This window comes from Natator depressus, chromosome 10, assembly GCF_965152275.1.
Source record: "Natator depressus isolate rNatDep1 chromosome 10, rNatDep2.hap1, whole genome shotgun sequence".
NCBI lineage: Eukaryota > Metazoa > Chordata > Testudines > Cheloniidae > Natator > Natator depressus.
The window spans coordinates 67,732,158-67,752,898 of NC_134243.1; the positions used below are offsets into that span (position 1 = coordinate 67,732,158).

Consider the following 20,741-nt stretch of genomic DNA (forward strand, 5'->3'; position numbering starts at 1 on the left):
CCAACTTGGGCTGGAACTCAGCCTCTCAGGCTTGAGTGCCCAGGTTGAAACATCCACATGGATATTTTTAGTGCACTAGTTCAAGTCCCACTAAAGTAAGTCTGTCTACTTGGGCAGGGAGGCTTGGTCCCAGCTGCAGTATAGATATGTCCACACAAACTAGGATGACCAGACAGCAAGTGTGAAAAATCGGGACAAGGGGTGTGGGGTAATAGGAAAAAGACCATAAAATCGGGATATCTGGTCACCCTAACACAAACCCATGGCACTACATGACCATCTGAATCTTGTGTAGGCAGAGGACCAATGACTGTTTTGAAGACTGCTTATAAAGTGTTATTAAAAGGCTTTGTTATTCATTTTATTATCTGTAAATGCACACATTTTCCTTCCCTCATATGCAAGCATTGTGTTTGTCAACAGAAATGTAAATAAAATACTTTTGTAGAGTGTAATGTTTAGCTCTTCTGTTCCACTTAACAATTGTTTTTATATTGTAATTAAGCAAGACCTGACTAGTTTTATTATTTAGTCATCTAATCAGTGAGCTGATTAGCTTGAACAGTCAATATGATTATGCACCCAGCATGACTAATAGCTTTAATATCACTATGCAACTTGCATCTTCTGAAGTGACTGTAAAAATAAGCCATCCCTTAGGGAACTTTTCAAAATTAATAAAAAGAAGCCTAAATATGAAAATTAATAAACAGTTTAGGGGCGCTATGTTAATTATATGTTATCCAATAAAGCAATTGGCCACATAGCAATATGCAAGAAGCCCTTACAGTTTTACTTCAGGATCAGATGATCTGGATTCAATCTGGATAAAGCAGAATCGAAGTGAAAGCTGTTTTTATTGTTTACTGCTATGGCAGAGGTGGTTAACTTTTTCAATTTTTTTTAAAGCAAAGAGTTGGCAAAATATTAGAATAGTAAAGAGACATTTGTTGGGAATGGATAAACAGGAAGTAATTACTTGGATAATGTAACCAAATGTTTTATAATAAACTTAGCATGTGTTATTTAAGCATGTTTGTCTTTAATTCAGATTGCAGCAGCATTTAATAACTCCTCTGAGAGGTTCTGCCTTGCAGACCTCAGATCTTAAAGGTGTTGCTGTAATAAACTGTCTCCCAGACCTGAAAAGGTGCAGTGACATTAAACAGGCTCAGAGACCTCAAAAGGTGCTACAACTTTACATATCTGCATTTTCAAATTTTTCCACAGGTAATGATTCACTAACGTGCCTGCAAACACATGCATTTGGAGTTAAAAAACCCCATCTGACAGCCCTTACTCAGGTTACATTCCCACTCTCCTCAGATCCACTGCAAGATCAGACCTGTGCATTTTATGTTTCCCTCTAAGCACACTCCTCATTCCATGCTGAATGTTGCATCCTCATTGTGGCTAGTTCTCCAGAGGGATGAAAAGAATGTACAATTAAATTATCCCTTACCCTCGTTCTGGCTTCAGGTGTGACATACATGGGCTAGATTTATTTAAATGCACAAGGATGAAGTGCACTATATTTTCACAATAGCACCACAGGAGTGACTGTGCTAACACAACCTTTACATAAAATATGCTCCTGTTGTGCGGATAAGGCGTGATGGAGGAGAGGCAGAAAACCTGCCTGCTAAGCCAAAGAAAATGAGGTCTGTCAATATTAGAGCCGTGGAAACTTCCCTACAAACAAACCCAAACCTTGAGCTAAGGTTATAGAGGTTCATGAACCACACAGAGGGCCCGGGCCTTGTTACGGGCAGGCCTGGGCCTTGTTACGATCCCTGGAAGGAAGCCACCTGGAAGTCAGTAATTTTTCTTCATGGTTTCAGCCCAACCCAGGCAACTTGTAGTGATTTTGTGTGAGAGTTCGGTTCTGAGTTTTACGGGCTCAGATGAACCAAAAACCTCAAAAGCCAAACTCGAAGAGACGTGACTGCCACATGAATCCAAGAGAAAGGCTAGAACAGGTAAACCATTTTACAGCTCCTGTCAGCACAAAAATATTGGAACTGATTCATCAGTCCTTACTCTGGCTCAATCATCATTGTGATCCATAGAACTTTCAGTGAAGACCCCAGGATCAGGCCCAAGGTTCTCTCTGTATATCCAAGAATTGTACTACAACTTTCTGGCACTCATGCTTGTTGAAGTTTGATTTGTGTGGCTCCCAAACACTGGGCCAGATCCTCAACTAGAGTAAATCAGCATAGCTCCGTTAAGGTGAATAGTGCTATGAATGACTTACGTCAGCTGAGATCTGGGCCTCTATGTTAACGACCAATGTAGATTTTGCATCTCTGGTCACCCGGAAGTAAGATGTCTCTTGAGTAAACCGCTCAGCACTGTTAAAGACTTTTGCAAGTCAGACAAGCTCAGCCAAAACCCGCACTCCTATTTTTCTCACTTACGTTTCTCTCCATCTTGATCTGGGACACGTTGTTCTGAGGGCTTATCTGCCAGGAATTCTTCATGAAGAAGCCAATGGCGCTTGAGTATCGGTCCGCAGTGGGAGTAAACTTTCTAAAAGTGCATTTCACCAGCCTAACAGGCCCGTCATAAATCTGGAAGCCACGGATAGGGAACGTCCTATGGAAGTTTCAAAATGAACAGAAATCCATTTTAGACATGTGGGCTAGATCAGTGCTTTCCTCCAAAAGCACAGAAAGACACTACACTTGTATCTAGCAGTTACACCCTCTTCACGTTGCCTAAATCAAGATCACGCTGCTCTAGGCCATGAGGTGCTGAACAGCCTCATCCCCTTGTAAGAGGCACCCAGCTCTCCCCAGCTAAGGCTCAGAAGAGGAGCAGTGGTTAAGTGAGTGATCACAGAAACAAAATCCCAGTCCAGAGCAGGATCTGGCCTCACCCACCTTATGGCCCCTTACGGCCAGTCAGCAGGGGCAAAACACCTTCAACAGCTTCGGTCAGAGAAACCCCAGGGACTGTAGGGCCAGTGTAGTGTCTCCTTTGCTACTTCTCCAGCCCAGCCCAGCCATAGGCATAGCTGGGGGACTGTTATATCAGTCTGATCCCCCACTGCTGTAATGGCCGCCACCAGCTGATTCAACTTAGAACAACTTGGATTTTCCTCTCCCCACAAGCTGCTTCAGGCATCACATGGTCATCCCCAAGAATATGGCCCATAACATTTTATAGCTGTAAGATTACATCTTCAGGGCTGGCCTGTGGAATATGGTCATGTTGCACAGGATGTCAAAAATCTAGAAGATGCCATTGGGGTCTCAAGTGAGTCTTGATCCCCCTTTTTTCCTGTTTACAGTACTGAATTCTGTGTTACCCAGGTGCTGTTTGATTAATGAATGGCCTACAGTACCTTCATAAAAGAGAACGAAGGGGGCCATTAGATACATGTTTGCAATTAATTTGTTCAGAAATTTAGGTAAAGCTGGATTGCTCAAGCATCAGAAACAGGACGCACACGTGTACCCTCTTATCGATTATGGACTCCACAGCTGCATGCAGTGTTGTATTATATACAGGGAGATGCAAGAGTGAGATTCTCTTTGAATTTGACTGTAAGTGTCTAAAGCACCTACAGCCTGGGATAACCCACTAAATTAAAACATAAAAAAAAATAGCACCCTAGCATATAGTGCAATGGGAAATCAGAGGTACATGTGGTGGCCATGTGGGAAACCCTAGTCCTTGATCCAGAGCTTACTGAAACCAATGGGCTTTGGGTCAGGCCTTTACAATGCCAGTGCCTGTGCTGTAGCTATTCAGCAGATGGGACTAAATACGCTTTAGGGTTAGAATTGTATTTTATTTAAAGATGAGACATTGTGTCCGGTAGCAATAGTCCTTCTTTCCAGTTCCTACCAGTAAACACAGGTTATTAAAAGGTGAACTCTGAAATGTAATGGAGCATTCCAAATAGTTGCCTGATAATAATAGTGGCTCTAATTATTCAGGGTGTTCTGCAGAGATTCAATTTCATAACAATAAGAGATTCCTGGCTATACAGGTCTAAGGGCTAATTGCATGCAAGGCATGTTATAACCAACCAGCAAATACTCCATCTATTGTTACTTGTTGCTTTTCTAAAACATTCCTTAATAGAGGTTTGTCATGAATGACAATTGTTTTGGAGTTTCTATTTGCTCAAGGCGTGAGAAATTGTAGAAATATGCGGGGGGGGGGGGTGCACTGACTGTTGAAGAGGGGGCTGTTTGCCTGTAAAGGGAGCTAACTTACAGTCCTAGGAAGAGAAGTGAGATCCTGAGTGACTTTTCTTTTGCTTTCTTTGCCAAACTGGGTCATATGTTGTTCGGACAGAAAGAAAGTAAACATACACCCACTAGAAAAGGAAAAATCAAGGAACTGGATACTATTTTTCTTTTGTTTGGGGACTTCAGTGGGAGCTTTGCCTGTGTCAGGAATGAAGAATCAGGTGCTGACTCAGGAAAGGGTATGTCTATACGGCAATTAAATGCCTGCGTCTGGCCCACGTCAGCTGACTCCAGCTCAAGCTGCAGGGCTATAAAATTGCACTATAGATGGTTGGGCTTGGGCCTTCTCATGAGGTCCCAGAGCCCAAACATCTACACCAGACTTTTAGAGCCCCATAGTCTAAGCCCCATGAATCCAAGTTACCTGACACAGGCCAGCCACGGGTGTTTAATTGCAATGTAGACATACCCTAAGGGAGATCAAATATGCGCGCTAAAGTCTCTTTGGAGTTGGATGCGAAGGTGTACAGGCAGCCTTGTCTCCCCACCTCTTCACTTCAAATGGAAATTATCCCGCTTTGCCTCTGATGCCACACTGGCATGTCTGGGTGCAGAACAATATTTACAATTGAGTTAGTGTCCCACCAAGAGAGCCAATCAGCCCGGACACTGGCTGTGATTGTAGCCCTGAAAAATAGTTCTTGGTTTCTTTCAAACTTTCTAATCCACTCTCCAGTGACTGATAAATTAGGCAGAAAAATTACATCAAAGACATCCAGTTGTTAAAGCTTTCACCGCATTTGTCTGGAGAATGGGTTTTATTTGGATATTCATTGGTTATGGCCTGTATAATAAATTTAAACATCCATTTACGTTACCCTTTAGTAGCCACATTCATTTCAAAGGCTTTTATTCTATCACATTTTTCTTATGCTAATATCAAGGATAAATGCTAGATGAATAACCTACTTGTTTCTGGGTAGTGTTCTATATTCTCCATTTGCCCCTCTACCCCAGTAGCTGTTTTGTCCTCCCTGGGAGCCAATGTTGTTGCTTTCTCCGACAAAGATGGAATGTGCAACTTCCAGGCTGGAACCCTCATCTGTTGGGAAAGTTCCATCACTAGAATCAGACAAAGAAAAATGGAAGGTAACTATGTGACACAGTTCAAAAGAATAATTAAGGAATAATTTGAAAGAACTTTTTAATTGCACTTCTGAAACGGTCATTTTTAATCTGAAGAGATGCATCTGCAGGAATTAAAAAATAGTCTTTAGAAATCAGCAAGTTAGTATTAAACACCAGTAATAATGCTAATTCAGTGGTTCAGGCAACTACAGTTAGGTCTGATTTTTATATAGCCTCCTCCATCCTAAAGCATTTTACAAAGCATGAGCCAAACTCTAGTTCAGAATTAGAAAGTTACAAATTCTTTGAAAAGAGAAAAAAAACAAAAAAACCCCACAGCCAAGGTCTGATCCAAAGCTCACAGAAGTCAATGGAAAGATTCCCATTGTCTGTGACTGGCTTTGGATTAGGCTCTTAAATCACATTTAATCTTGGAGAGGTTTCTGGTTTACAACAGAACAAACCTTTCCATTACCTGCAAGTAGTAGGAATGTGGTCAGAAGAACCACTCTACAACCACACCGAGGGCCTTTTCCTGCCACTTCTGCATGGAAATATACCAAAGGTATGGACATTTTTGGTCTTGCCTTGACTAGAATGAATACAAATCTCCTTAGCATACACCAGAATGTTTAGTCTAAGGGTTTAGAATCTACAGCCCAAAAGGAAATCAGACATTATGACATATTTCCCAGACATGATAAGGCAAAGAAATTGAAATGCCATATTGCCATTTTCATTAATAGCTATTATGGGAGAGACCTGATGTGGTTTGGGAAGGACATGTGAGATTTTCTTGCATCTTAATGTGATCAGCAGGGAAGCTCTCCTCACCTTCCATTCTTTAACGTTTTAAATTGTGGAGAACCCTGAAAAACACAGCATATTGAGAGAAATGAAATTACCTAGCTAGAGTGAGTCCAATTCCATTGTCTGAAAACCTAGAAAAGAAGAAACACGAATGTGCAAATTACTAGGAATGTCTGATGTTAATTTGTCCTACAGACCCACTTATGTCAGTAATGAGCAGAATGATATAAAAACTGTAATTACATTCACCTACCCACAGTTGCGGAAAATAATGTCACCACCTCTGGCCCAGGCCCCATGGTCATTATTTTTAAAAGCGATGAGGCCATCAATTAAGGCAGGAACTCGTGGTTTTACAGGGTCAGCATCCTGATGTGGGCGGAACCTGAAGCAAGGAATCTAGTTATTATACCAGAGCAATGGGAAATAACCTTAAACACAGGAGGTCCTGTCAGTCACCGCTAATGGTTTCCACATACTGAACTGATGGGTTTAAAAGAAGTCATTTTGTTTCTATTTTCAGCTGAACTTATGTATTCTGGATCACATTCAAAACAATAGCTTCATTTTGGTACTGCATCTTATTGCAAGGCTAACACAGAATAAACATTAAGAGTGAAATTCCGGCCCCAGTGAAGTCAATGGAAAAGCACCCATTGATTTCAATGGAGCCAGGACTTCTCTCTCAGGATGGATTTTCAGAAGGATCTACTAGACTTAGGAGCACACAGTAACATTTTCAAAAGCACCTGTCACTTAGCTGCTTTCAGAAATCCTACCCACAAGCCCCATTGATTTTCAATGGCACTTATGTTCCTAAATCACTTTGGCGCTTTGAAACTCCCACCCTGCAAGAACAAGATGCCAACTGAAGATAATTAAGTGACATGCATGAGCTATCATTTCAGTCTTAAAGTGGGACTCCCATGTCTGAAAGCTTCACTAAGCATGAATCTATACGTTTTCCAATCACTTTCAGAATATTTCTTGCCACACTTGCTGATTACTGAACACTGCTAAGTTTGGGAGAAACAAAACAAAGCCCCTTATTCTTCCCCAGTCCATCTTCATGTTCGGTTTCATCCTTCTGCAAACTCATGGGGCTGTATTGTCTCTTCTGCTTCCAGAATAAGGGGGCCGAGGGAGGAGGGAAGCCACAGAAAGGGGAAGTGTCACTTCTCCTGCATTGTGGTCCCTATCCTTCAACTCCATGGGAGACTATCAGTGCTCTGTGTAGCTCACAATGTACGTGTGAGGTGGGACTAGCCAGGACACAGCAGAAGAGAATGGCTGATCTCTGCAGCATTGCTCCACATAAGCCCACAGGATTCTAGTGGGTTAGCCAGTGACATTAAGTACTCACTTTCCCTCTCTGTGACATGAATCCCTGGAAGCTTTTTTCCCCTCATAAATGTATAGGCAAAAGGAGACACCCATGTGTGAAGATTATTGCAAACAGATTACGTAACCGATGGCGGAGATAGTGCCTATGATTTTGGGTACAAATTATGTTGTGAAATGGATTTTATCATCTAGATTTCAACTCAGTCATTGAGAACAATAGTTAATTCCATTCTTTTCACGGACTCCTCTGCCATTTAGCAGCTCCAAGGAGGAGCTCCAAGTGCACATTTAGCATTTTTTAAGCAATCCTACAAATGATCAGCACAGAGTTCTGAAATATTTGCCTCTTTATATCCCAGGTTGTGAGTCTATATTCCTAGGATGTTCCATCCATAACAAGGTCCAGCAACCTGCTGAGTATACTGCAGGGTTCTGAAAACACTTTTATCCATTCAGTATTTACTCACCTGGCATTATCTACAGTAAGATACTCTCGAGGATTTTCAGCACTAGCTTTTGTCGTCTTTACTCCTTTTCCTATAAACAAGCCAGCCTGAAAAATACGTAGGAGTTCAATTATTTGAACAAGGAGACCACACAGCACAAGCTAAAGAAGATCAAAGGGCTATAAAGAAGATTATAAATGGAACACAAACATGGTGGCTGCCCATGCTTAAGGGACTGTAAGCCCTCTGCATGCCAGTGCTTTCCATCCCAAGTATTGGCCTCGGTGCCATTTGGATGTTGTCATATTATTACAGTGGCCTTCGTGTAATACGTCAAAGTCAGGGCAGAATGCTACAGTGCTATGCCCTTTACATAGTCATTTAAGTTGGCTTCTGAGCCAGAGCAAAGAATTTAAACTGCCTCACGCCAGGAAATAAAGCATTCCTGCTGGCCCCGGGGAGACAATTTGAAAGAATAATGTTGCAGAGAGGGAACAGTGCTCCTGCTGAGAGATAAGGCCTTAATTCCTCTTGGACTTGTAATTTCTCTACAATCAAAGCAGAACGTGATCCAGTGTAGTGAACTTAAAGATTGCGATGCAGTGTTATTGCAGAGATGAACCAGCACATACATGGATAGAGTAAGATAAAGTTGTACGAAGTTCTCTTTATCTACTAAAGTATATCCTAATAAAACAAAAACAACAACGTCCCCAATTTGATACAGTAATATTTGCCTCCTCTCCATCTGGAATCCTGAGCAATAATGAAAAAAGGATTCTTATTTGTAGATTCAGTCTTTATGCCTACAGTGCATTTAGGGAAAATATTTTCATGGAATTACCTTAAAGTGAGATTAAAGTTATCGCAATTATTTTGAAAAAAAATGGCAGATCAGGATTTGGCCCTACTCCAGCTATTTTGCAGGGCTCTGGCCACACCCCTCCATACCCACCCACCCACCCACTATTGCAGTAGAGAGTAACACTACATCTACTGCTATGTGCCCTATGTCTACACAACATCTACTGCCGCATGCATTCCTCTGCTGTGTGGCACAGAGCAGCATACTGCCCACAGTCTCAGTTTGTCCATCTGTACAATAGGAATAATACCACCCATGTACATTGCAGAGATGTTGAGACAACTGTTTAGTCAATGTTAAAACAGCACTATGAAAGTGTTTCTAGCCCATGAGATCTGAGAGCTACCTACAGTAAGTGCTAAATCTTATTACATTTGTGCAAATGTATGAAAATCTTTTACATGCCTTGAAATTAGAATGGACTCTGTTATTGTAAAATATCCCCAAGGGAGTGAACTCCGCCTGTGCCTCTGGGTATTGTCCCTCAGACTGTCCGGTTGGAAGCCGGTGGAAGATGTACCATATCCCAACATCCTAAAACACAACAAACAGGTTGAGACTATGGGGCAGTACAATAAATTCCCAGACTCTATAGTATTTAGCTTTGCCAGGGGCACCAACTAAATATATGGAAACAAATTTTCAAAGAAACTTCTTATACAGTCTGCAAAATGAGCATGCACCACTTTGTGCATACAAAACCAACACATCTGTCTACACAAGCTTACTCCACTTGCATGCACAAGTGCTCGTCTGGGCACATACCTGTGGATTTTGCATGCACATATATTGGGGGTATGAAGGAGAAGGGTAGATGAAATTTTGGCTTAGGGAACATGCCATTAATCATACACATGATTTGCATGTATAGCTGGGGTTCCAGTTTTATAGTAAACATTATTATTAATTATTATTAAACACAGTGGTCACCACTAAAGAGTCAACATTTGCCAAAACCCCCACCCCCACACACTTTTTTCCTGTTTTACATAAGGGGAAACTCTGGTATCACATATCAATTCTGTGCACATGGATGATCTCTGGACACAAACAGAACATTCCAGTTCACAAGCAGTCATATTGTACCAGGCCAATAACTACCTAATTGCCTTTGGCCTTATGCAGCAATAGGCACCTAGATTCTATGATACATTAAAAACGTGATGCCTTCCACACCAATGGCATCAGAAAGTGGTGCATGCATGTGGACTGAAGGTGATATATGGCCCCTGCTGTTTAATGATATTACCTGAGCACCAGCTGCTGCATTCTCTATCAAATTGTTGTTTGGGTTAGCAATCCAGAATGTGCTGACAGCCCTGAAAATGAAAAATAAAATAAAATTAAAAAATGATCCTAAGGAGTAACAAAACAGGAAGGGCTAAGCTTTTATAGCATTGCATTGCATTGCAGCCACCACACTCCCTTTGAGTTTAAAACTCCATAGGTACTCTTCATGAAAAATAAAAGAAATGATGTCAGGCATGTTCATTTATGGAGACACATACTAGAAGTGTTAAGTTATATGAGACTATTCACAAAAATCTGTGCTCTGTTAAAAGCAAGTTAAGTAAACCTGAGGTCATTTTTTCAAGAATTTGCTAGGGACAGAATTAAATAGCTATGGAAAATGTCTAAAAAAAGACCTTCTGTTCCTCTATAGAGCTTGGAGTGAGGGAGGAAAGTCTAACTCCCTACAGCTTTATGATCCATTCAGAAGGATACCAGAATAAGTATTCTGTGCAAACTGCTAACAGATTATTAATGGGATTAAAGAGCGATACTAATTCCTTTGCTCAAATTAAGGACACTATCAAGCAGGAGGATTTATGGTGGCACAGACAAAAGCTAGTTATATTTATGCAATTATTGTTTAAGAAAATAACTTGCGATGGACAATATACACCACATGTAAGAGTTCTGTTAATTTTTTTCCCTATTTACTCATAGCGGCTAATTTGATCATTTTTAATCAGAAAATTCTAACAAACATTTATTTCTGAACCATCCTATTACATTTGTAGTGTATTCATGCTCATGGGAACAATCCTAAATCAACATGAGTATCCTATTGGATCTGATGGTTTGCAGGAATGGCCCAGATACCTGCAATATAACTGTGCTAGCCACAAAAGCAGCCTTAGTATACTCACAGGAGTAATCCCAATGAAGTCAATGGGATTACTTATGTGAGTAAAAATTAGCAAGATGTGGCCCTTAAATTCTATCCTGGAAAAGTACCGGGGTCCTGGGCTAAACTACACTCTCATGAGCAACCCTAGCTGAGTCAATGGGATCATAGTAGTACCCATATTACAACGGACCATTTCTTCAGTTTGGAGGTGTACTCCAGCCACCAGTAACAATGATTTTTTCCCCTCTGAGCAAAGTGTAACTAAACATGGCTAATTATAATTTATGCTAATCTATACATTTGATCCCCTAATGTACTCATGTGCTAATGGCTAATTTACTCTAGACGCTATGATCCAAAGTCATCCATGAAGTCAAAAAAACTCCCTTTGAAGTAAATGGGATTTATGTCTGCTTATGCCAGGCTGAAGTGAGCCCCATTTATCAGACAGATTTCATGGAGCCTTGATTATCCCAATTAAAAAGGATTCAGAGACGAGCAAGATACTATATTGTGTTTCTCTCTCTCTCACTAGAAAACCGTGACAGGAATGGAATTCAATAAATATTAATTGACTGAGATTCAGGTCTCTATTAGCAGAGACCTCCATGAGCCTTCACCCTCAACACACTTTACCTAGTAGCGAATATTTATTTAAAAAAATAGAAAGTTACAGCAGAAGCTAAAATTTGTCACAATCCCAACAGCAGCAGCATGTGTCAAACTTGGGAAAACAAACCCACTCTGTAAACACCTTAGTTTCACCTCAGTATCATAATTTAGTACTTTCAAGACCAGATGCAAGATGCTATATAAAAGTGAAGACCTATTATACTCATTTAGGGCTTACATGCAGTCGGTGCTTGGTATAGGTACATAATTCCCATAGACATTGCTACGCATTGCGAGGCACATGGCTTCATTGCGGTCTGAAGGCAAGATTGTTCCAGGCTTGGTAAGGAGACCCAAATTGTGGTAAAATGTATTGCGTTGCTCCAGCCCATCTTCAAGGAAAAAACAGTGACCCAAAGTATCATAGCCAATAGTATCTTTCACCTGAACCAATTATACAAAACATGGGTTACATGTTAACTACAAACAAAGATGTGGTTTTTAATATTGATAAACTTCAAAAACCTTAAGGACCAATTTTGCCACCCTCACTCACATTGAATGGTACTTTTATCTGCGAGTAGTCCTGGAACTAAATCCAGAGTAAGGTATACTCAGTAAGGGTGAACTAATTTGGCCCTTACTACATTCAGGGCCTGATCTTCCTCACATTGCAGTCAACAGCAAAACTCCCATTAAACTTTAATTTGAGTAGGATCACATGCATAATTAAATAGAAAATAATACAATTCTAGGTTTGAAACTGTACTGGAGTCTATGTGAGAATATTTGATACAGAATTGTGGTATTTATCAGCACGAGTGTGTTATTCATAGATACTCTCGATTTCTTTGAGATACTTCTCAAATTGGGGAGGACGGGGGGGGGAGAGAAAGAGATTCAGTGGTTTACTGCAGAATAATTTGCACTACTAAATTCAGTAAGATGTTTCGCCTACATTCTCTGGTTATTAATTCTCCTAATATTTGCAGAGGTTGCATGGAGGTTGCAATCCATCTTCTCCACCTTCTTAAGAAGAACTGGACACATGCACAAAAATATTTCATTAAAACATACTTTGACCGAAGGGACTTAGCATAATAAGCCTGCTTTGATGTACAGCATTACAGTGAGGATTTCTAAAATTTGTCTTCATAACTGAAAATACTAAATCAGACCAGTTAAAATACCGAGTCTTTTTTGCCAAATCTTATTTGACAGGTTTCAATAAAACTTAAGCTAACGCTATACTTTAAATGATGTCAGCACATTTACTTGCTCCTTATACAAGCAAAAATTCCTACTGACATCAATTTGAGTAATGTCCATGTAAAGACTGCAAGACTAAATAATATGAACCTACTTGGTTTCCTCTAGGTACAGAGGGCTAGTTAAACCAGATACAGTATGTGAATCTGGGAAAAAGGATGATTATCATTGTAAGTATACTTGTATTCAGTATTCATCTACTGTATACAAGTATACTTACAGTATATGAATCTGGAAAGTAATATGATAATTGTATGGTACACACGTATAACAGTCTGTATGGGTATCGTATTGCCAATTCCCACTGGCATTTATTTTCCCCAGATAATCAACTCTCTAAATTGGAATCAGCAGCTTTTGTATCTGTTTCAATGAGCTGTCTAGAGAGCACTTAATATACAGGCAAACAAACAACAGAAAACCCCACTAATCTACTGGCTTCCAAAAACTGCAGTCCACTGAAAATATTCCCACTCAGAATTCGGGAGCACATGCTCAGACTGAGAGGGTCAGTTGCCACAAGCCTGACCAATTTAGAAGCAGTGGCACTGAGGAGTGTGCTGGTCAGTTCAGCCTTGCTAACAGAGACAGCTAAACCCATTTCTGAGCTAACAATGTCACATGTCTTTGCCAACCTCCTAAGAATGGTAATGCTCTATCTAAATATGTCCTTTAGTGTGATGGGCAGGAGCAGTGCTGAGGATGCTTTCAATCAGCAGTGGGCTAAGGAATAAACACATAAGACCAAATACTCCTCTTTGGAAGAAAATAATGATTAACACTAAATCTCTCCATGCCAGAAAGACAGAATTTCAGTTACATCCTTGGATTCTCATGGATCTGGCTAAGGGTTGCAAACTTGGATTTTAGAAACATGGTGAATGAGGAGCCAAAAGCTGGCCCTGGGTCTTATTTTATTTTTAATCCAGGTGACTTGTTCTGGCTTTAAAAAAAGAGAGAGAGAGAGAGACAGGAGCTCCCTAGTAACTTTCATATCTGAAAGGACCCTGACCACCCACCTAACTGGGAATAGCACGGTTTAAAGATCATTTATATTTGCACTGAAAAAAAATCAGGGTCAAAATAGGCCAAAATTATGATTGCAGGACTGATTACCCTGGTGTAGCCATTAACATATATTACAGAGAGAAGCCAAAGGTTTGGAAAAGAAGTACTACCTATCACACTGTGATATTAGGGGTAGCAGAGTGTTGTATGCTTAGGAATGAAACTCTGTCCACTCAGCAGCCTTGTGCTCCAGTAGTGTTTCCAATATCAGATAATTAGGATGCCTCCAAAACACTGAATTATATATAGCTCAGCAATACAATATAAGTGACCTTCATGTACTGCAACTTTATACAGTAATGACTACAGGGTTCGGTGGCATGTGTCGTGCATGTCAGTGAAGCAGCAGGCATGTCACAACCTGCTTTTCAGCTGTGATAAGTAACCGAAACTGTGCTGCAAGGCTGCTGACTTGTGACATGGCACAGTCATGGCACACACAAAGGCCGATATCTGAAGTGCCTTTCACCTCATTGACAAGTACACAGTTGCGCCACAAAATGCTGCATCCCACCTCATATTTTGTTAAGTGATCCAGTTTGTTCATTCACAGTAGCATAAAACTGGGGAAAAACCCTGTATCAAAGTTTCTCTGCTCTGAACTCTGAAGCATCACAACATAAGGCCAAATTAACATGCATATTATATAAACATATTACTCAGTTGTTCATGCACTGAGGTATATGTTCCCTGATGAAATCTCAGATTGGTCTGAGAGGACTAGCTACAGATTTATTTTTAATTACTGCACTGCAACAAAATGATTTCATTCACAGATTCAGCTAGTACATTTATCTACTCATTGATTTGTGGACTCATTGCCTTTGCAAACCCATATGCTGTCCCCTGCAGGACTAGATTTTGCATTTGAGTTTCTAAATTTAGTTGACATATGTGGAATCTCATAGTCAGTAGGGAGCTGTCTGACTACACTTTTGACAAGTCTCAAGAGCACAAGTTGTTCCAGTTAGGTCAACATTAATTTATTCTCTGATTGTTCACCTGATTCAAAAGGTCTAATATAAATAAATGATCATTTTGTGAGGACGGAAAAGGAAGACACTACTTATTCCATCAACTTTTGGAGGTTCTGCCAACACAAACACTTAAGATATCAGGAAGTGACAATCAGCCCTTTTTGAAGGAGATCTGGACAATGCAAACAGATCCTCAGGCCCATAGAGGGTACCTTCAGTCCCTTACACACTTACAAGTACAGTACGAAATGGGCACATACTGCAAAAGCAGTACGAATATATACCTGTGTTCTAGCTGGCAGCAGCTTTATGTACAGAGGCAAGAATAACAACGTTTCATGAAGAGTGCATATGGGTCATGGATAGATCAGGGTTGGGGAGGATTATGACTAAACACGGGTAACATGACCCACAAGTACTTCCCTGCCAGTGGGGCCTCACTTCAGCACACCATACCATTTCATGGGTGGGATACGGAGAACATGGAGATGCAGTGGAGAGGTTTCCTGAACAAATCTTGGTACTTTCTTTGTTGGGCACACATTTTCTGGTGAGCCCCTTTCCACAATGACCTCTGCCAGAGAGTTTGACCCAAAGCCAAAATTACCATTAGCTTTGTTGGCTTTGCAGCAGGCATTTGGGCCCTTCTTGCTCACATGTCTTTCCCCTTGGCTTTATGAATATCTTTGGATTAGTCTAACATTGTTCCTGGCTTTAACTATAGCTCTTGATTGTATCTCTGTTGCAGATTCCAAGGTTGGTAACTTCACCATGTGTTTGATGAAGACAACAGCTACCTGGTGAAAGTTCCACGCTATCACAGATTGCTCAGAACAATCTCATCATGCTTAATTATAAACATAATATACAGAACTTGACATTTCTTTCGACTCGTAGGGCCACTACAATGTCAATTCTAAAACTGAACTATTTCAAGGTATCCATCCAACAGATGCACTAGAAAAAAGAGTCATGCTTCAAAATACTTAATTGTATGGTGTTCAAGCATTGCAGGACATATTACACATTTTTTAACATTCAGCAAAATAAAGGTAATAGTTTGTCAGTAAAATGTATCTCTTACCAGAAGGCCATGTGTTCCATGTATGGCAACACACCTAGAGAAACAGTGGTGTATGGCCAGATTATCAAGGTAAGTAGGCGATTCATATCCTCCTTTCTCATCTACGTCTCCAGTCAAGTGAAAATGAACAGGATAGCTGCCTAGTATTTGCTGCCCCATGTTTTTTAATTCCACTCCTGCCATGTGAACGGAGGTAAAATTCCTTTGTATCTATTGAGACAAACATAGACCTAAGGAAAAAAAATTTGCAGTACAAGAGTGTGACAGCAAAAAACAAACAATTTTCAAACAAGTAACGAAGTGCTTGATCCTGCAAAGTGCTAATCTGCTCCATTGACTTCAGTACAGGATTAGGCCCAAAGGTTGCATCTTTCTACATATGTCTCAACTTCCCAAATACCGAATGGGTAGTGGTGTCCAAAAGGAACAGTAATGAACCATTTATCGCATTTATTCCTGGCAATATACACACTTATGTAATAGCTAGAGAGAAAAAAAAATACTACTGCCAGCTAGCAAAGAGTCATATTTAACATCTTTATGGTGCCACCAAAAGTCTGTATTTCCTGGTAGCTACATCTCGATCTAGCCCAATAGCATTTCATTTTCTGCTTAGCCCCATTAATTTCACCACCTGACCTCACTGAGGCTACTCTGATTTACATCAGCTGAGGGTCCATCCAGTTATTTTTAGGGGAGGGGGAAGAGAAAAACCTCTCAAAAAACTACAGTGGCCCAGACTGTGAGTGGGACCTGCGTGGCTGCACAGAGGTAAAGCTCTAGCATGATCCTTGTTCCCTTGAACAGCTGCCCAGGGATCGCTCACGATAGTAGGCCTTGTGTTCTGGGAAACACAGGGAATGCTTGCTCCTGCTATCCTACAGAGATTAGGACACTGAAAATGAAGAGGGATATGAAGGTGGAGTCATGACCCACCTCACCACCACATGGGCCTGTGAAGCAGGGTTGATGCCCTGGGGGAAAGCAGTGAATAAAGCAAACTGTGCCTCTGGAGGGAGTAAAGTCTCCTTTTTGGGTCGTGTAACTTCACAATGACCCCTATGGCTTACAAAAAACAAACTAACCCAGGGGAGGACAGAAGTGTATATTCAACCTTTATATTAGAGGTGAGCAAGAGGGTGTAATTTCATTGTGGATCAAGTTTTGCAAATAGCTCAATAACCTTTGTAGTATTCTCTCTCATTACACACAAATACATACTTGCTGAACCTGGGGAAAATATGTAACTGTCATTTTACATTACTCATGTATAAAGTTGGATAGTAAATAGATATCTGAAATTGAGAGAGAGAGAGAGAGAGAGTGCGCGCGTGCAAGCCACTTACTTTAATCTGTCCTCCAAATGTGTCATAGGAGAAAAACTGGCATTGATTTTGTCCATAACAAGAGTCCTCCATTTCTCCTTGAATAAGTATATTTCTAGTCAGGAGACCAACTTCTGCCCTCATGTCTATGCCATCTACAACTTCCCCAATATGAAGATAAAGTGGGCTGCCTGTGGAAAAAAAAATATTTAAATGTAACTAAGTTTATGATCCTCATTCACCACACAGTTCTAAACACATACACAAGTTTCTAACAAGATTCAGTCAGTCATTTTACTTATAATGAATTTCTGTGTGTTTCACAACTGTGAAGGGTCTGATTCTGCAAGTGCTGAGCACTTCTGTTGAAATCAATGAGCAACCAGCCAGCAAACACAGTTGAGTAGTCTCATTGCCGTCAACGGGCAACACTCTTTTGTTTAAAAACTTATATGCCTAAAGTATTTGCAGGACTGGGCCCCAATTTTGCAAACTTCAGCTAAAGAGGAGTTAAAAAGTGAAAAATAATTTTTGCACAGAAAATAGCTTAAGAACATATTTCATACCATCAATCTTCACTTGATTACTTTTACATTCAGGGCAAGGAAGGAGATTAAATTCTTCAGCTTGATGCATGGAATAGTCAGTGCTAGCAATGACTATCCTATCACCAGGTAACCAACTTGTGACCTCATCCACTAAGTTAAGAATTATGCCTTTGGACACTTTCACTCTAAATCCATTATGAGGAATCCCTAGGGGGAAAAAGAAAAAAAAACTAAGACAGTCAGTAGTTCTTTATGTTGTGTACCAGTGCATTTTGGATAATTGCAAAGAGTACCTACTCAACCAATTTTAATGAAATAATTCAAGGTCTCATATCCTTTTATGGGACATAAAGACTGTCCCCAATTGTTATTTCATGACAATGTTGGTCTATGATCCCCATGCATCTGACCAAGTTCTATAATATTAGTCTAAATTAGTTCAGATTTTAATGGCAAAAAAAAAAAAAAAAAGTACACTACACCTTTTTCCCATCCACTGAAAGCAGTGACTCTAAAATGGATTCCTTCATAGGTTTGAAAATCTCTTCCCGCTGTTGCTAGCTCAGTTGTTCCATTCCCTGGATACGGTTTTGTATCTTCTGTTGTTGAAAACTGACCACCTCCAAGGATCCCAACCAGAGCCCAGGGCTGCCTGAGTAAGATCAAGAAGAGTCTGATCATATTGACAGAAATACACCCTGTACCCTACAACCTTGAAAGATCCTTTGTATGTAGAGTCCCTGTTACAGAAAGTATTCTTAAAATAAAGCAAGCCTGGATTCTATAATAGTCTCTTATACAGCTCCCTTAATGATGGTTTTATTTTATACACCAGTGGCTTGAAAAATATGAATGTTTCCTATTTACAGAAGTTTGCTTGCTTTGATCTTATTAGTACACTAAGCACATGGGTATGAGTTTATATATAGTTTGGTGATCATGCTTGTTAAAAGTAATGTTGAATTGGAAAACCCCCTTAGATGATAGGGAGTTACTATTACAATCTGGAGCTGACAGCTGTCAGCTGTTAGGAAAGAGGCCCAGGAGCTGTCCATGGTGGTGCTACAGGTTTCCAACGCCTTCCTGCCACATGTCCAATAATAAAAGCTCAGCCCTGGAACACATACACTCTCCACAAGGACATGAACACGGTCTCTGTCCGCACTGGAAAAGCCTGATCCGGGCACTAGAAAAGTTAGTTCTAGCCCGGTGTCCCCCCTCTCTTTGGCTGTCACACACTACTGCGGACCGCCCGCAGAATGAGCAAACATGGGGCTAGTTTGCGCTTAGCTTATGTTGTGATCCCACGTGGGCACGTGGACTAGGCTACAGCAGATTAAATATTCGTTGCCCAGAGGGCGAGGAGTGAAGGTTTTGGGCTCGTGCAGGATTTCTGCACGGGACTGGAGCAAATCCCCACGCGAATACCCCCCCCCGTCTCACCTGTACCCCAGATGCAGGATGTGTTTGCTATGAAGAAGCTCCTTGAGGAGGAGGCGGGTCTCCAGAGTCAAACTCTTCGCTGCCGAGTCTCCTACTGCGGCTGCCACCACCTTGCCCGGAGCTTGAGTGGCCAGAAACTCCCGCAGCCGCCTGCTCTCATCGGCCAGCAGGTGCGTGTCAAAGCGACCAGCGGCCACCACCTGGGCTGTGTCCGCATCAATGATCCGGATGTTGAGGCCTCGGCTGCTCCAGCGCTTCTCGGACTGGTAGGATCCATAACGGAGCCCGCCCGCGTACAAAGTTTTGTCCAGCAGCGTCCAGGAGCGAGGTTTTCTGCCGTGTAACTCCAGGGTCCCCCCTCTGTCCACCCCGATGAATTTCTCTCCGTAGCTCTCCACCTCCGGCCCCTCGTTGGCCTTCCCGTACAGCGAGATGGTGGCCCGGGAGCTGTAGGGGCACCGCTGGGAGCCAATGTGCAACGCCCCGCCATCCTGAATGAGGATGTAGCGGGCCCTTAAGGCGATGGGCTGCTGCCTATCTGCAAACACCAGCACCCCTGAAAGGGAAGTGGGGAGACTCGCACGTAACGCCAGCGACTCGTGCCCCGCTTTCCTGGCCACAGGGCAGCCTGGCTAGCAGGGCGCAAGCCCCCTTTGGCCACCGGCAGGCCCGGCGTGGCACACAGGATCATGGAGGCTGCAAGCGGACGGGACCATTACAGATCTCCCCGACATGCCAGGACATTGCTCTGACCCCCACCCCCCACATACAGACTACGGAAGACCTCGGGTAAGGCCTTGAGCCGGGGGGCGCCCAGGTTTAGCGCCCAGTGACCCACCCCCTTCCTTGAGGAGATCATCCCAGCGGGTCAGGCCCCTGCGATTCCCTGGGGGTGCCTGCTCCCTTCCCAGGCTCTGGCCATGCCCGGCTGCAGCTCTCCCCCCAGACAAGGCTCTGAGCGGCCGGCCAGGCTCAGGAGGAAGGCGGGCGCCCAGCCCTTGGGGGCTCCTTACCTCCGTCCTGAATGCGCAGCGAGTGGAGAGTCGCGGAGCTCTCCAGCCTCAGGGCCGCCCCGCTGCCGATGACCACGGAGCGGCTGCTGTTGTGCCCGGGACGCCAGGGAGCCAGGTGCGGGGCGCGCTCGGGACACGGGCCTGCAAACACAGGCGCACACGCCGGTTCAGTGCAGCCCGCCGCGCTCTGCCCGCAGCCCAGCTCCCAGCCCAGAGGATACGCACCTGTTGCGTTGGAGCTCGCAGGGGGCTCCGGTTCCCGAGGGCGCCGGGCCCAGGCGAGGAGGCGGGCCGGGAGCAAAGCCCTTGGCAGCAGGATGCCGCAGCACTGGCGAGACGCCCCCGGGGGCTCCTTGGTCGCTCTCGGACTCGTGCGCCCCGGGAGAGCAGCGGTTCCATCCGCCACAGCGGCCGGTCCTGGAGCGCTGCCCGGCTCGCGGCGGGGCTTTGCCGGCCTGAGCCCGGAGCAG

At 42.6% G+C, this 20,741-nt stretch overlaps 2 protein-coding genes across 2 annotated transcripts in view; both read right to left on the reverse strand.

The window, feature by feature from the left end:
- The window catches only part of CEMIP (cell migration inducing hyaluronidase 1), a 142,267-nt gene that overhangs the window by 120,964 nt on the left and 562 nt on the right, over positions 1–20,741 (reverse strand). The window lies entirely within an intron of this gene.
- The window catches only part of LOC141995322 (cell surface hyaluronidase CEMIP2-like), a 74,356-nt gene that overhangs the window by 42,976 nt on the left and 10,639 nt on the right, over positions 1–20,741 (reverse strand). Inside the window, exons 4-17 of the mRNA XM_074966444.1 lie at positions 20,272–20,412; positions 19,259–19,814; positions 18,298–18,467; positions 17,834–18,022; positions 17,289–17,458; positions 15,943–16,152; positions 11,783–11,988; positions 10,048–10,117; positions 9,204–9,332; positions 7,955–8,040; positions 6,397–6,528; positions 6,239–6,274; positions 5,175–5,327; positions 2,421–2,598 (exon numbers count right to left, since the gene is read on the reverse strand). Coding sequence (XP_074822545.1) covers positions 2,421–2,598; positions 5,175–5,327; positions 6,239–6,274; positions 6,397–6,528; positions 7,955–8,040; positions 9,204–9,332; positions 10,048–10,117; positions 11,783–11,988; positions 15,943–16,152; positions 17,289–17,458; positions 17,834–18,022; positions 18,298–18,467; positions 19,259–19,814; positions 20,272–20,412 — 2,426 coding nt within the window. The remainder of the gene's footprint in view (positions 1–2,420; positions 2,599–5,174; positions 5,328–6,238; positions 6,275–6,396; positions 6,529–7,954; positions 8,041–9,203; positions 9,333–10,047; positions 10,118–11,782; positions 11,989–15,942; positions 16,153–17,288; positions 17,459–17,833; positions 18,023–18,297; positions 18,468–19,258; positions 19,815–20,271; positions 20,413–20,741) is intronic.